This window comes from Bufo gargarizans, chromosome 7 (genome assembly GCF_014858855.1).
Source record: "Bufo gargarizans isolate SCDJY-AF-19 chromosome 7, ASM1485885v1, whole genome shotgun sequence".
In the NCBI taxonomy this organism is placed as follows: Eukaryota; Metazoa; Chordata; class Amphibia; order Anura; family Bufonidae; genus Bufo; species Bufo gargarizans.
In genome coordinates, this window is record NC_058086.1 from 186,637,771 (window position 1) to 186,650,767 (window position 12,997).

General features: G+C 47.0%; 1 protein-coding gene across 1 annotated transcript in view; it reads right to left on the reverse strand.

The window, feature by feature from the left end:
- Window positions 1–4,440: 4,440 nt before the first annotated feature.
- The window catches only part of DENND6A (DENN domain containing 6A), a 57,803-nt gene continuing 49,246 nt past the window's right edge, over window positions 4,441–12,997 (reverse strand). The window contains exons 19-20 of the mRNA XM_044300706.1: window positions 7,958–8,032; window positions 4,441–5,708 (exon numbers count right to left, since the gene is read on the reverse strand). Of these exons, the coding sequence (XP_044156641.1) occupies window positions 5,577–5,708; window positions 7,958–8,032 (207 nt within the window). The 3' untranslated portion in view covers window positions 4,441–5,576. The remainder of the gene's footprint in view (window positions 5,709–7,957; window positions 8,033–12,997) is intronic.

Below are 12,997 nucleotides of genomic sequence, written 5' to 3' on the forward strand. Positions count from 1 at the left end.
CTGGGGATCATCCAGCCGGAAATTCAACCTTTTTCCCAGCTATAAGCACTGCCGAATGGTTATACCGCTCCGTTCTCCCGGTATAGGCTCCGGTATCTTCAGATTTTCGGCTCAACTGGGAGGAGCCTGCTGGCGTCTCCTTCTCCCAGGCTGGAGTGCTGGCCAATCGCAGCGCTCAGCTCAAAGCCTGGGAGAAAAAAGGCTTTGAGCTGAGCGCTGCGATTGGCCAGAAGGAGACGCTGGCAGGCTCCTCCCAGTTGAGCCGAAAATCTGAAGATACCGGAGCCTATACTGGGAGAACGGAGCGGCGCCCAGGGATGATAGTAAGTGCAGGGAGATCCCTGGGCGCCGCTCTCCATGTCTGTATGCTTAGTTTATATTTTTTATTGTAGTGAGAGGCCTTCTTTAATTCTAAAAAACAATTTGGGTGTAAACAGAGCAATGAAGAAGAGCAAAATACAGATAACTGAACTATGCAGCTAAGTATTTAAAGGGTCACTGAGATTTGGTAAAACTTTGATATCATAGAGACAGTGGTGGTCTGAGCGCTGAGACACCCACTGATCGCTGGTACGAGGAGAGAGAAGAGCACCCATATTGTGCTCTCCTCGTTGCAGTGGACAGGCTCAATAGAAGTCTACGGGGAGTGAGAGCTTGAGATGTGCACATTTCTCTCCTGGTTCTAGCGATCATGGGGGTCTCAGCACTCAGACTCCCACCGATCATAGGTCTATGACAGATCAAATGTTGTAAAAACTCAGTGACCCTTTAGGAGGCATACAACAGTGACGCCTATAGGTTATGAGGTGACACTACAAGTAAACTGGGCAAACTATTCTAGATTTGTTCATAACATTTTACAAATATCGTGTTGTGTCCCTTTATCTGCAGAAATGATGTAACAAAATAAAAATAAAGAGATCACTCCAGAAGATGATTTATTAGTAATCCACATAAAACCTGTCCGCTTGGGAAGGAATTTTCTGAATAAAAAGACCACAGTTTATAGAAAAATAAAAGTTAGGAGTTCATATATAATCTTATAGTCTTAAAGTTTTTTTTCAAGAGGACTATGATTTTTAACAGATCTGCTAATGTAGTTGCTTACCTCATGAACATCTTCCCCATGCTTTTTTCTTTTTAAATTTGAACTTTCCTGACCCATATTCACCATGTAAACCAATTCCTCTGGTTTGTCTCCATCTTGTATGTACCACTTCCTGTTGCTGTATCCAACCAAACCCATGATGCACTTCTCCTTCCTCTGCCACACCTCCAGCACCACCCAGCTAGTATATAGCTCCTCCCACCCAGCTAGTTACATAGACACTCCACTATCACTGCTCTGCTAATGGACAGAACATCACAAGAAACAGGAAAGAGCAGCATGGACATGGTCATGTGACCACAGCCCAGAACGGGAGATAGAAGCAATAAAAGGTAAAACAAATACATTACAAAATTACAGCTACCAAAAAAAAATGTTTAACTTTAAAAGGATATGAAATGAAATCGGAAAACCTCTTCAGCGTCCATTCACGCTAGTAATTCTGGGTCCTCATCCATTCTGCAATTTTGCGTAACGGGTGTGGACCCATTCATTTCAATGGAGCCGCAAAAGATGCAGACCGCACACCATGTGCTGTCCGCATCCGTAGTTCTGTTCTGCGGCCCCGCAAAAAAGATAGAGCATGTCCTACTGTTAACCGCAATCACGGAGAAGAATAGGCTTTTCTATCATAAGGCCGGCCATGTGCAGTGCGCAAAATGCGGAACGCAATCAGATCCGCAATTTGCGGACCGCAAAACACTTATGAACGTGTGAATAGAGCTTTAATGTAAATTATCTAGGCCTAAAGGAGTATTGAAGGCAATTACAATGATCCCCTATACAATAGTGATGTTAGATCGGTGGGGGTTTGACCAGGGGCACTCTTGTCACTCTCTGGCGGTACATGCTTAGGGCCTCCATCTTCTAGAGTTGTACTTGTATGGTGAACCTGCTGGTGGACAGGGCACTTGGGTTCTGGTCTAGCAAGTGGTGGGGATCCCAGCGCCCCACAAATTTTTTTTTTATCTATGAAACGGGTAAGTGATCAGTGTTATCATCTGGAATACCCCTTTAACAGCCGTGCTTCTTTGGATATTTGGTTTAGGCTGCGGAGGTTGTTAGGAGCAGTCATTGCAGACTCTAGCAAAAAAACGCAGGAAAAACACAGCAGTATTTTTTCCAGCAGAATACCAGAAACTGGACCGACCCCATCATAGTGCATGGGGTCCACCAGGCGCCATTCGTGAAAGAGTCTCTTCCCTTTTCAGGCTGATAAAGCATCATCATAGCGTCACTTGCTGTATGAAATCTGTGTGACAATCCCTCATAGCTTCTACAAATCCAGAATGCTCACACTTCCGCCATACCGTGACCAGCGGGCCAATACAATCCGTGTGCGGCGTGCAGCCCTGCCGTTTGCAGCTGACCCCTCCCTTGGCGTTATTTCAGATATGGGCCGTAAACATGGCACACGGTGTTCCTATATGTATTTGCTGCAAGGTGCCAATTATTTGATCAGTTACCCCCGCACAATGGCGGCATGGGGTACATATGCTGGTCATCCATAAAGAACACAGAGGCTTCACTGTTTAAAGCTTTGTGTTTTGTGTAGTGCTGTAAAAATCAGGTGCTCAAAAATACGTATTTCAGGTTGAATCACATTCTTCTGATACGCGTACGGTTTATAAACCTGGCTAGACAAGACCTAAAAAATAATTTATTGTAGAAAGACCCTATACAACCACAAGGGTCGAGGCTTCACTGTAAAAATGTGCGTTAAAAATGCGATACATTACATCAACATAATTCTCAGTCAGTCAAGTCCTAATGGGATTTTATAATATTTGGAACGATTTAATTAATGTTACCCGCAGTCATTTATAATTAGGATTAAAAAACGTATCAAATTGTAACAGGCAGTAATAATGTCTTCATGGTAAATACTCCAAAATAGCCGGCCTTGATTGTGTACAACTGCAAATCAAATCGCCTTTATGGGTCACTGAGTTTTCAGAAAATTTTTGGAATGTCATAGAGACATATCAGAGGCTTTGATCGTTGGGGGTCTCAGTGCTCATGTTGATGGAACGAAGAGAGAAGGAGTCTCTCACCTCGCTGCAGGGGACGAAACCGAGATGTGCCCATAGACTTTCTATGAAAGGGATTGGCCCATCTCATACATTGGTGGCATATCGCTAGGATATGCCACCAATATCTGATAGGTGCGGGTCGCAGAGGCCCACAAAGTGAAGGAGAGTGCACTTCTTATGCGCTGAGGCCCTCCATTCCTTTCTATGGGGCTGACGCAAATAACTGAGCATTGGCACGGCTATTTCAGTCAGCCCCATAGAAGTGAACGGAGCAGTGGCCACGCTTGCGCAGTGCGCTTTCCATTCATTTCTATGGGACTTCTGAAAATAGCAGTCCCAATCAGATGAATGATGGGGGTCCGGCAAGCGCGGTCCGCTCTCCTTTACTTTCCAGGCACCGTTCTACAGATAGGTGCAGGACCTGCATCTATCAGAGATTGGTGATAGATCCTTGCGACATACCCCCAATGTCTGGGGTGAGACAACCTCTCGCTTCCTCCTCCGCAGCGAGGAGAGTGTGAGATATGTGAGCTAGCCTCTCTCCTTGTTCTAGGGATCAGTGAAGTCTCAGCGCTCAGACCACCACTGATCTTTAGGCCATATCAAATTTTGCTGAAAACTAAGGATCCGCCAAGCTCTCCTGACCAGTCCGTTTCCGTAAATACTTTTACTCTTCATAAAATAAAAATTCTGGTGAATTTTTTTAGCGCTGTCCCATTCTCCTGAAAAAGTATGAATAAATTAATAACTGGGTGCATGCACCTACACATTCAATGTTAACGCCCAGTTGTCTCAGGCTACTTTCACACTAGCGTTTTTTTGTGGATCAGTCATGGATCTGCAAAAAAGGTACAGTTACAATAATACAACAGCATGCATCAGTCATGAATGGATCCGGTTGCATCATGTCTTCTATAGCCATGAACGGATCCGTTTGTATTATCTGTAACATAGCCAAGACGGATCTGTCTTGAACACCATTGAAAGTCAATGGAGAACGGATCCGTTTTCTATTGTGCCAGATTGTGTTAGAGAAACGATCCGTCCCCATTGACTTACATTGTGTGCCAGGACGGATCCGTTTGGCTCCGCTTCGTCAGGCGGACAGCAAAATGCTGCAGGCAGCGTTTTGGTGTCCGCCTCCAGAGCGAAATGGAGACGAAACCTTTTCCATTCAGAATGCATTAGAATGCAAACTGATCCGTTTTGGACTGCTTGTGAGAGCCCTGAACGGATCTTAGAAACGGAAAGCCAAAACGCTAGTGTGAAAGAAGCTTAAGGGTCCATTCACACGTCCGTAGAATGTGTCCGCACCCGTTCCGCAATTATGCGGAACGGGTCCAGATCCATTAATTCCCTATGGGGCAGGAATGGATGCGGACAGCACACAGTGTGCTGTCCGCATCCGCATTTCCAGAGCGCAACCCAGAACTTACGGTCTCCGGCTCCGGAAAAAAAAATAGAACATGCCCTATTTGTGTCCGCAATTGCGGACAAGAATAGGCAGTTTTATGGGGGTGCCGGCCGGGTGTATTGCGGATCCGCAATACACTACGGACGTGTGAATAGACCGTTAGTCATACGTGTCCAGGAAGAATAACAGGAGGAACAGTACAACACAGACACAGAAGAAAAGATGCCCCAGAATGGTTACGTTATGGGGATCACAAGCTCTTTCTCAAAAAAAGTGTGAGGAGAGTGGACAGGAGATCCAGAATGATGCCCGGTCTACCTTTTTGGTATCCAATCACATGCTTTTATATGTGACTATAGGCACCTACCAGTGGGGTAACTGACTACCCCGATCAGATTTTAGCTTAGTGTACTTAGACTTTATGCACGCAGAGTATAGAACCCCAATATCTCAATTGGTAAAAAATAATAATAATAATCTGAAAGTGGACAAGGAGTTAATGCCGCATGTTGATATCTGTTCCTCTTGAAAGCTGCAGTATCCAGACCAGAGCTGTGCCTGGTGCCAAGCACTGTGGCCTCTGCAAACAGGTGATTAGCTGGGGCCCCAGGGTTCGGACACCCACCAATCTAATATTCATGATCTATGCTAACAACAGGCAATCAATATCAAAGTCCCGGGACCCCTTTAAGTGCATAAAGCTGGTAACAAAGCTCTCGCTTTCGCTCTTGGAAAGGAAGGTCTAAATAATTTCATGATTCAGATTTCACTAATATTTCATGGTCAGACATGATTTCGCTTTCCTCTGTGTCCACAAATGAGTCTGTAGCACAACATTATAAAAATATCAGCTATGGATTCTGCTGTAGGTACAGTAGTAAAGAGGCCTCCAGCCTCACACCTGGAGGATCTGCAGGGCACTGACCTATGGTTGGGTCACCATAGTACTGAATGATGCGTGGCCGTAGAATGCCGGACTCATTCAGTTCTTCAATGTCTTATTGCCTTGACCCCACGCGAGTCATGAGCTGGTGGTTTTCAGCAAGATCTCTTGCAAGTCTTCAGGCAGTTCCTGAATGATGGTGTCCACCTGTCCTTGTAGCTTCTGTAACGTCTCTGTACTTACAGGGAGCAGCTCTTTCCGTGCGAAGGCCTGTCAACGGCAACACCGATTAGTTCCAGGTTCAGAAGGGAAATGATCCATAAACTGTCATTTGGGAAAACACCTACAATAAAGAGCAACTTCCAAAATCCTAATTTCCCCAGGACCTCTAATGTATAAATCTCTAGTGTTCTCCAGCGCTCGACACCAGACTGTGATGTAGTGATTCATGCACAACCCCCCGTGTAAAGTTACTGCCCCTATGCTGGATATCACATTATTTAGAAGGGGGAATATTTCGGGATGTATCACACCTTACCTGGAGGAAACAGGCCAGGCGAACCCCCAAGATCACAAGAAAATAAGATATTAAGGCATGAGGGGCAACTCCTGTTACCTTTCCAGACATGTCAATTTTAGTAAATACAAATTTTTGAATAGCTTTCCCTAGAATTCTGTTATTCTCCCTGGAAATTTTTTATTAAATTGACAAATGGACATTACAATTCCCCTTCCTAAGGCTTCTTTCACAATAGCGTTAGGCTTGTCCAGCAGGGGAACAGCCTGCCGGATCCGTACTAACGTTTGCACGCGTGTGCTGCCGGAAGTCCGCCCCAGCCGCATGCACTATAATGGGGACGGGCGGGAGATGCAAACATGCCGAGAGACGGACAGACAAAAACCACTGCCCGGAACGTCAGTGTGAAAGAAGCCCAATAAGGTGGGTCTTACACAGTAACTACCGATTGGGTAGTATTAAGAACATAGAGATACACACTCCATTAAAAGGGGTTGGCCCATCTCACACATTGCTGGCATATCTCTAGGATGTCTTATAGGTGCGGGTACCATCTCTGGCACTCACACCTATCCTTAGAACAGAGCCTGCAAAATATAGGAGAGCGAATCGTGCAAGAGCGTCCACCGCCCCATTCATTTCTATGGGACTGCCGATAATAGTCAAGCACGCCGCTCAGCTATTTTCGGCACTCTCGTAAAAATTTATGGAGGGCAGCAGCGCGTACACAGTCTGCCCTCCTTCACTTTGCGAGCCCCATTGACCTGCACCTATTAGACATTGGTGGCATATCCTAGTGATATATCACCAATGTGTGAGATGAGACAACCCCTTTAAGAAGAGCAATGCTAATAGTCAGCTGTCAAGAATAACAGAGGTACAGCACAACACAGAGTTCTAAGAAAACGAAAGAATTTCTGGGAAATACAAGAATTTACTAAAACAGGCATGTCAAGAGAGCCCATATGTCTTATGGTGGGGGTCCGACTGCTGGGATCCCCATTGATGACAAGAAAAGGGGTCCTGTGGATTGGGCGGCGGTCAAACCGACGCAGTGCTGCTCCATTAACACTCTGTGGGACTGTTAAAGGATAACCGCATACTGAATTCTGCTATAGTCAGCAATGCCACAGCGGCAGTGCACATGCTTGACCGCTGCTGGATCCAAATAGGGGTCATGGGAACCCAGTTCTGGTGATTGATGGGGGTCCCAGCAATTGGGCCCCCACTGATCAGACACTTATCACCTAACCTATGTGTAGGTGATCAGTTGTCATTCTTGGACAACTCCTTGAAGGCTAGGTTCAGACTGCTGCGGTCTACCTGCAGTTCTCCTGAACCAAACTTAGATAATCAGGGGGTTCTATAGTTATCCAAGTTCGTTTTGTAGAACTGAGGCGAGTCCAATCGGTACATCCATAATGTAAAATAAAATGCTGCGACATTGTGGCTGCCTGTACCCGGCTTTAATAAGCACTAGGTATTGTAAATAGCTATAATGGTGCTGTTCTTGCTATTACAGGCATGGGTAGGATAGATCTAAAGGGGTTTTCCAGGAGCAGAATACTGATGACCTATCCTCATCAATATCTGATCAGTGAAGGTCCGGCACCGCCACAGATCAGCCGTTTCAAGAGGCTGCAGCATTCTGGCGAGTGCTTCGGCCTCCTCACAGCAATCAGAGCAGAGCGCTGTACATTGGACAGCGGCTGTGCTTGGTATGGCAGCCCAGGCCCATTCATGTATAGGCCATGTGACCGATGAATGTGACATCACTGGCCTAGGATGAGGCCGCCGCGTTCACCGGAGCCGACAGGTGGCGGTGCCAGGAGCTGGAACCCTACCGATCAAGATATTCATGACCTATATCCCAAGGCTACATCTTCAATATTATCCTCCTTGAAAACGCCTTTAAAGGGTCAGTCATTATGGGGTTAATGGAATTATACAATTCCATTAACCCCATAATAGGTCTCAATAAGGGAACATGGTAACTACTAACCAGTTTATTTTTAAGCTTTAACACCAAATCCACAGATTCCACTTCAGTGTGTTTCTGCATCCAGATGAGCAAATCCTAAAAAAATAAATAAAAAAAAAGGATACAAAGTAATGACAACTCAATACCCATAGAGTAAGAATAAACCTCATACAGCAATCAACCCAAAAAAATAGGAGTTAAAGAGGACCTTTCACTACTCTACAAACGAAAAACTAACTATACCTGTGGGCAGAGCGGCGCCCAGGGGTCCCCCTGCACTTACTAGTAAGTCTGGGCGCCGCTCCGTTCGCCCGGTATAGGCTCCGGTGTCTGCGCTCCCTCTGACTGATTTCTTGTAGGAGGCGTGTCCCTTGCTGCACTGCTGGCCAATCGCAGCGCACAGCTCATAGCCTGGCTATGAGCTGTGCGCTGCGATTGGCCAGCAGTGCAGCAAGGGACACGCCTCCTACAAGAAATCAGTCAGAGGGAGCGCAGACACCGGAGCCTATACCGGGCGAACGGAGCGGCGCCCAGACTTACTAGTAAGTGCAGGGGGACCCCTGGGCGCCGCTCTGCCCACAGGTATAGTTAGTTTTTCGTTTGTAGAGTAGTGAAAGGTCCTCTTTAAGAGTCCCTAATGAATAATAAAGTGTATATGTAAGGGCCACGCGTGTTAAGCCTCATTCACATGTCCGTGATGTAAGATAGTCAGTGATTCATCCGTGAAGATGTCCGTAAAGGATACAGGTTTGGTCCATGTGTCTGTATTTTGCTCTCCGTGTGTCATCCGTGTTTCACGGACACCGTACAGATCAAAATTTATTTTCATTGCATCTACTCCTAATGGTCCGTGAAACATGGAAGGCATAAGTGTTTTTCACGGACCCATAGACTATAATGGGCATGATGGATCCGTGAACACGGACAAAATAGAGCATGCATCCGTGCTAAAATCACGGACCCGCACACTGTGCTAAAACACGGATGTGTGAATACACACATTAAAATGAATGGGTACGTGTGCCGTCTGTGAAGAACAGGTACTGCACACGTCCGTGAATCAATGTCGTGTAATTGAGGCTTCCGGCAATGCCCGTTGCCAGGGTTTATTGTCTACCCTCCTGTTTTTTGGTATGCACACGACCAAAAAGATACGGCCGGTTCCTAGCAAAATCTACAATCTTTTAGCAATGGACTTAAGGCTAGGGCTACATGTGTCGTGCGACATATTTTATAATGCTAGTCTATGGAGTAGAACGGCGAAACGATGTTTTTTTTTGCAACTGTCGCGTCACAGTCACGGTATGTCGCAGTGTGACACCAAGTCTAGCATCATAAAAAAAATTCGCACAACATTACTGAGACAAAATGTCACCGTGCAGCCCTAGCCTAAAGGCTATCTACACCATTTTTTTTATTAATGCATTCTAATAATTTTGGGCTAAAAATATATTTTTTCAATTGGTCTTTAATAAAAATTTCCAGTAGTTCTTGTACTACACGGGTCAATTGAGAATGTATCTGCAGACCGTCAGTGTCTGTTTACCTCCAGTCCTGTCACTCAGAATATGGCTTAATTAAGTGTTTCTGAGCTTTAGGAGATCACAGATAAGGGATTCAAATGAGCCGTCAGATGATGGGATTTAATATAAACACAGAACCCTGCTGCTCTGCAAATACACAGATTGCACCATTATACTGGGAAAATGACTGGAAATTTGTAACAAACACCAATTGAAAAAACAAGATTTTGTAAAACTCACCTGTAAAATCTCTTTCTCGCGGGGTTCATTGGGGGACACAGGACCGTGGGTATAGCTTGCTGCTGCCACTAGAAGGCGACACTAGACTTAGCTCCTCCCCTGCAGGCTATACACCCTCCAGCCTGGAGAGAACATGTCAGTTTGTGCACAAGCAGTAGGAGCAGTAGAAAACATATGCCAAGTAAAGGAGAATGCAACCATAATAAATACTGGGTGGGTGCTGTGTCCCCCAATGAACCCCGCGAGAAAGGGATTTTACAGGTGAGTTTCACAAAATCTCGTTTTCTCGCTGGTATCATTGGGGGGGGGACACAGGACCGTGGGACATCCTAAAGCAGTCCACGGGGAGGGAAAAAGATCCACGCCCATGGAATAGCACTCACAAGAATGCTAAATGCACTGCTGCCTGCGAGACCCGGAAGCCTGGAGCCGCACTGGCGATGCCTAGGAGGCACCTGGCAAAAAAACTTGGATAACGTGCGCCAGACAGACCAAGGCGCTGCCGTACACAACCGCGAAGCTGATGCAGGGTGAAACATGTATCCCCCGAAGAGCTGACCGCTGGTCAGATGTCCCGAACTCCGCTGAGCAGCGTCTTGCCCCGGGAGCGGAATGCCTAAGCAGCCGCCAACCGATCCACCCGGAACACCCCTTGGAGACCATCGAACACTTCCAAGGACCTCCAGGAATGACCAGGTGGAAATATGCACGGCGGAAGAGCTAGTCATGGACAAGCAAACTTCTGAGCTCGAATACATTCTGATGGAGAGCTCACTCTCTCGAGTGTGAGGGAGAAGGAAAAAGATGGGAAAACTATGTCCTGTCGACGCGGAAGGCCTCGACTACCGTCAGCAAAAAGAAGGTAATGGGCGGAGCACTGCCTTATGAGAGTACCTGATAAGAAAAACGTACTTACAAGAAAGGTACTCCCAACTCCCAAATTCGTTGGGTGGAAAAGCCTGCCCCCCAGGAATGCCACAGCCCAGAATAACAAGAGGGGAAGAAGACTCACAGAGAGGGGACATGTTCCTCACTGAAACACCACTAAACGACACCAGGTACCTGGCCCTAACCCTGAATGTAGATGACTTGGAAAAATGTATGTACAAGAAGGCGCCATCAACTCAGAAAGCCGCCGGGTGGAAGATCCCGCCACCCAGAATGCCGCCTTCCTAGAAATAAAAAAGGAGAAGAAGTCCCAGAGGGAAGCCCCAGAGAAGAAGAAATCCCAGTGGTGGCTGGGACGAAGCCGGCTGCTGGCCACAACTGTGGAAGCAGAACCAAAATCCAGGTCCGCAGGGTCCTCCTCTGGTTAAAAGGACCCCCCTGAGAAAGCGGTAACTTGGTAGACTAATGCCCCTAGAGCTTTCGGGCTTGTGGTGAGACTTCTAGCGAGAGAAGCTGCTTGAGAAACTACTGAGAAAAAAAATTCCTGAGCCAGGCGTGCCCAACTGCAGGCCAAAGAACTATTACCTCGGATAAAAGGTAGAAGCAAAAAACGAGGTGAGCATCACCGGTGATGGAAAGCCCCATAAGTGATATATATTGACCATGCGGAGACACTGCCTGGACGGGCAGATGACCAAGAAACAAGAATACTCCTCGTGGAAAAGAATAGATAACAGATTCCCTAGCCGTACAACCCAGTGCTACCGGTCGAGTAGATCGAAGGGGAAGATGGCCAGCCATATCCAGCTAGAGGAAGGACAGGAAAGAAAAGGGTGTCCCGTTCCAGGAACGAAACCCCCAACAGTGGTGGCAAGGCCCGTAGACCACCCCCGGAATGAGCAGTGAAAGGAAAGACCACCAACGGCTTGAGGAGACACAGACAGTAATCATATCTGAAGAAAGGTATCACTGTAGTGGTAGACAAGTGCCGCAGGGACTCAGCTACCCCGAAGAGCGCACCCAAAGTAAGGCGCTGATAGCTATGGCATGTACGTCAATGCAAAGCCAGAGTTGACGTCACCAGAACAACAGTTGTCAGGGCAACGGTCAATTAACAGTAGTATAGACCATTAAGAGGCCAGGGCTAAAGCCCATTGCCATAAGAGACTGGCACTCTACAGAATCTCTTGTTAATGCAATACACCGCCTGAGGAGGAGCCCGGACAAGGGAAGCCACAAGAGTAATGCTAACGCCATACTCTGGCTGAGGAGGAGGCCTCACCGTAGAGGATACCGATTCCAGAGTCAGTAGAAACCCTAGTATGTAGTGGGGGTGCAAATACCCCTTGTACAGTAAGAGCTACAGCATGCTCCGCCAGCGAAAAATCGAGGGAGAGGCCTAAGGATACCCAGAAGTAGCATGGTACCATGGTGTCTCAGTTAAGTGGAGCCATCCTGAGGTACTTTGTGAATAAAGGGGGCTGAACCGGAGCGACCGCCGAAGCAGTGGCAGGGTAGAACTCTTACTTGAGGGGCTGTCCCACTGCCGAGACTACGATCTCCGGCCCTAGTGTGAAAGCTTCCCCTGCTTAGAAGAACACTCTGTAGTTGCCATTGCAGATTGTCAGCAAAACACCCTCACCTAGATAAGGAAGAGTGGTGTCACAAGGACGACACATCTGCTCCCCCAACCAGCACCGGAAGAAAAGGGAGGATACAATATGAGAGTAGCCACAGTATCCATATTTTACTAGATGAAGAGTACAAGGCACCAGGAGTGACGACTGTTGCCACGGCCCACCTGAAAGACGGCAAGGCATCTAGTGTCGTGGCTTAGTTGAAATAAAGCATGCAAAATGCTTAGTGAATTCCCGTTAGTTGTAGAAGGGGGTAATGCCACGACTGTTGAATAGTATTCAGTAGTAGCGCAATCCCCTGGTCAAGGAAGGGGGGTAGCGAGATAATCAGAACCGTATCCAACGGAAGTGTAATCACCCCTCCATGGGGGGGGAATTACCTACGGTAAGCACTGAACTCAGTGGAAGTGTAATTACTCCTCCTATGAAAGGGAGAAAAATATACAGGAAGTACTGTATCCTGAGTTAGCACAAAAACCTTGCCTATGGCAGGGAGTAATGCACCCAGCAGGAACTGGACAATGGTAGAGAATTACGCCCCTAAGGAAGGGGGTAATGCATATGATCAGTCCTGTACCCGGTGGGAAGAGAAATTCCTCCACCTATGTAAGGGGGAAAGCTTACGGTGAACACTGCACCAGTGATATTGCCATAACGTCCCCTAAGAGAGAGGCTAATGTATACTGCCAGTACTGTACCCAGTGAAACGGCAATTCCATCAAGTACGGAAGGAGGGACGTGAATGGCTGGCACTGAGACCAGTGCAGTCAGTC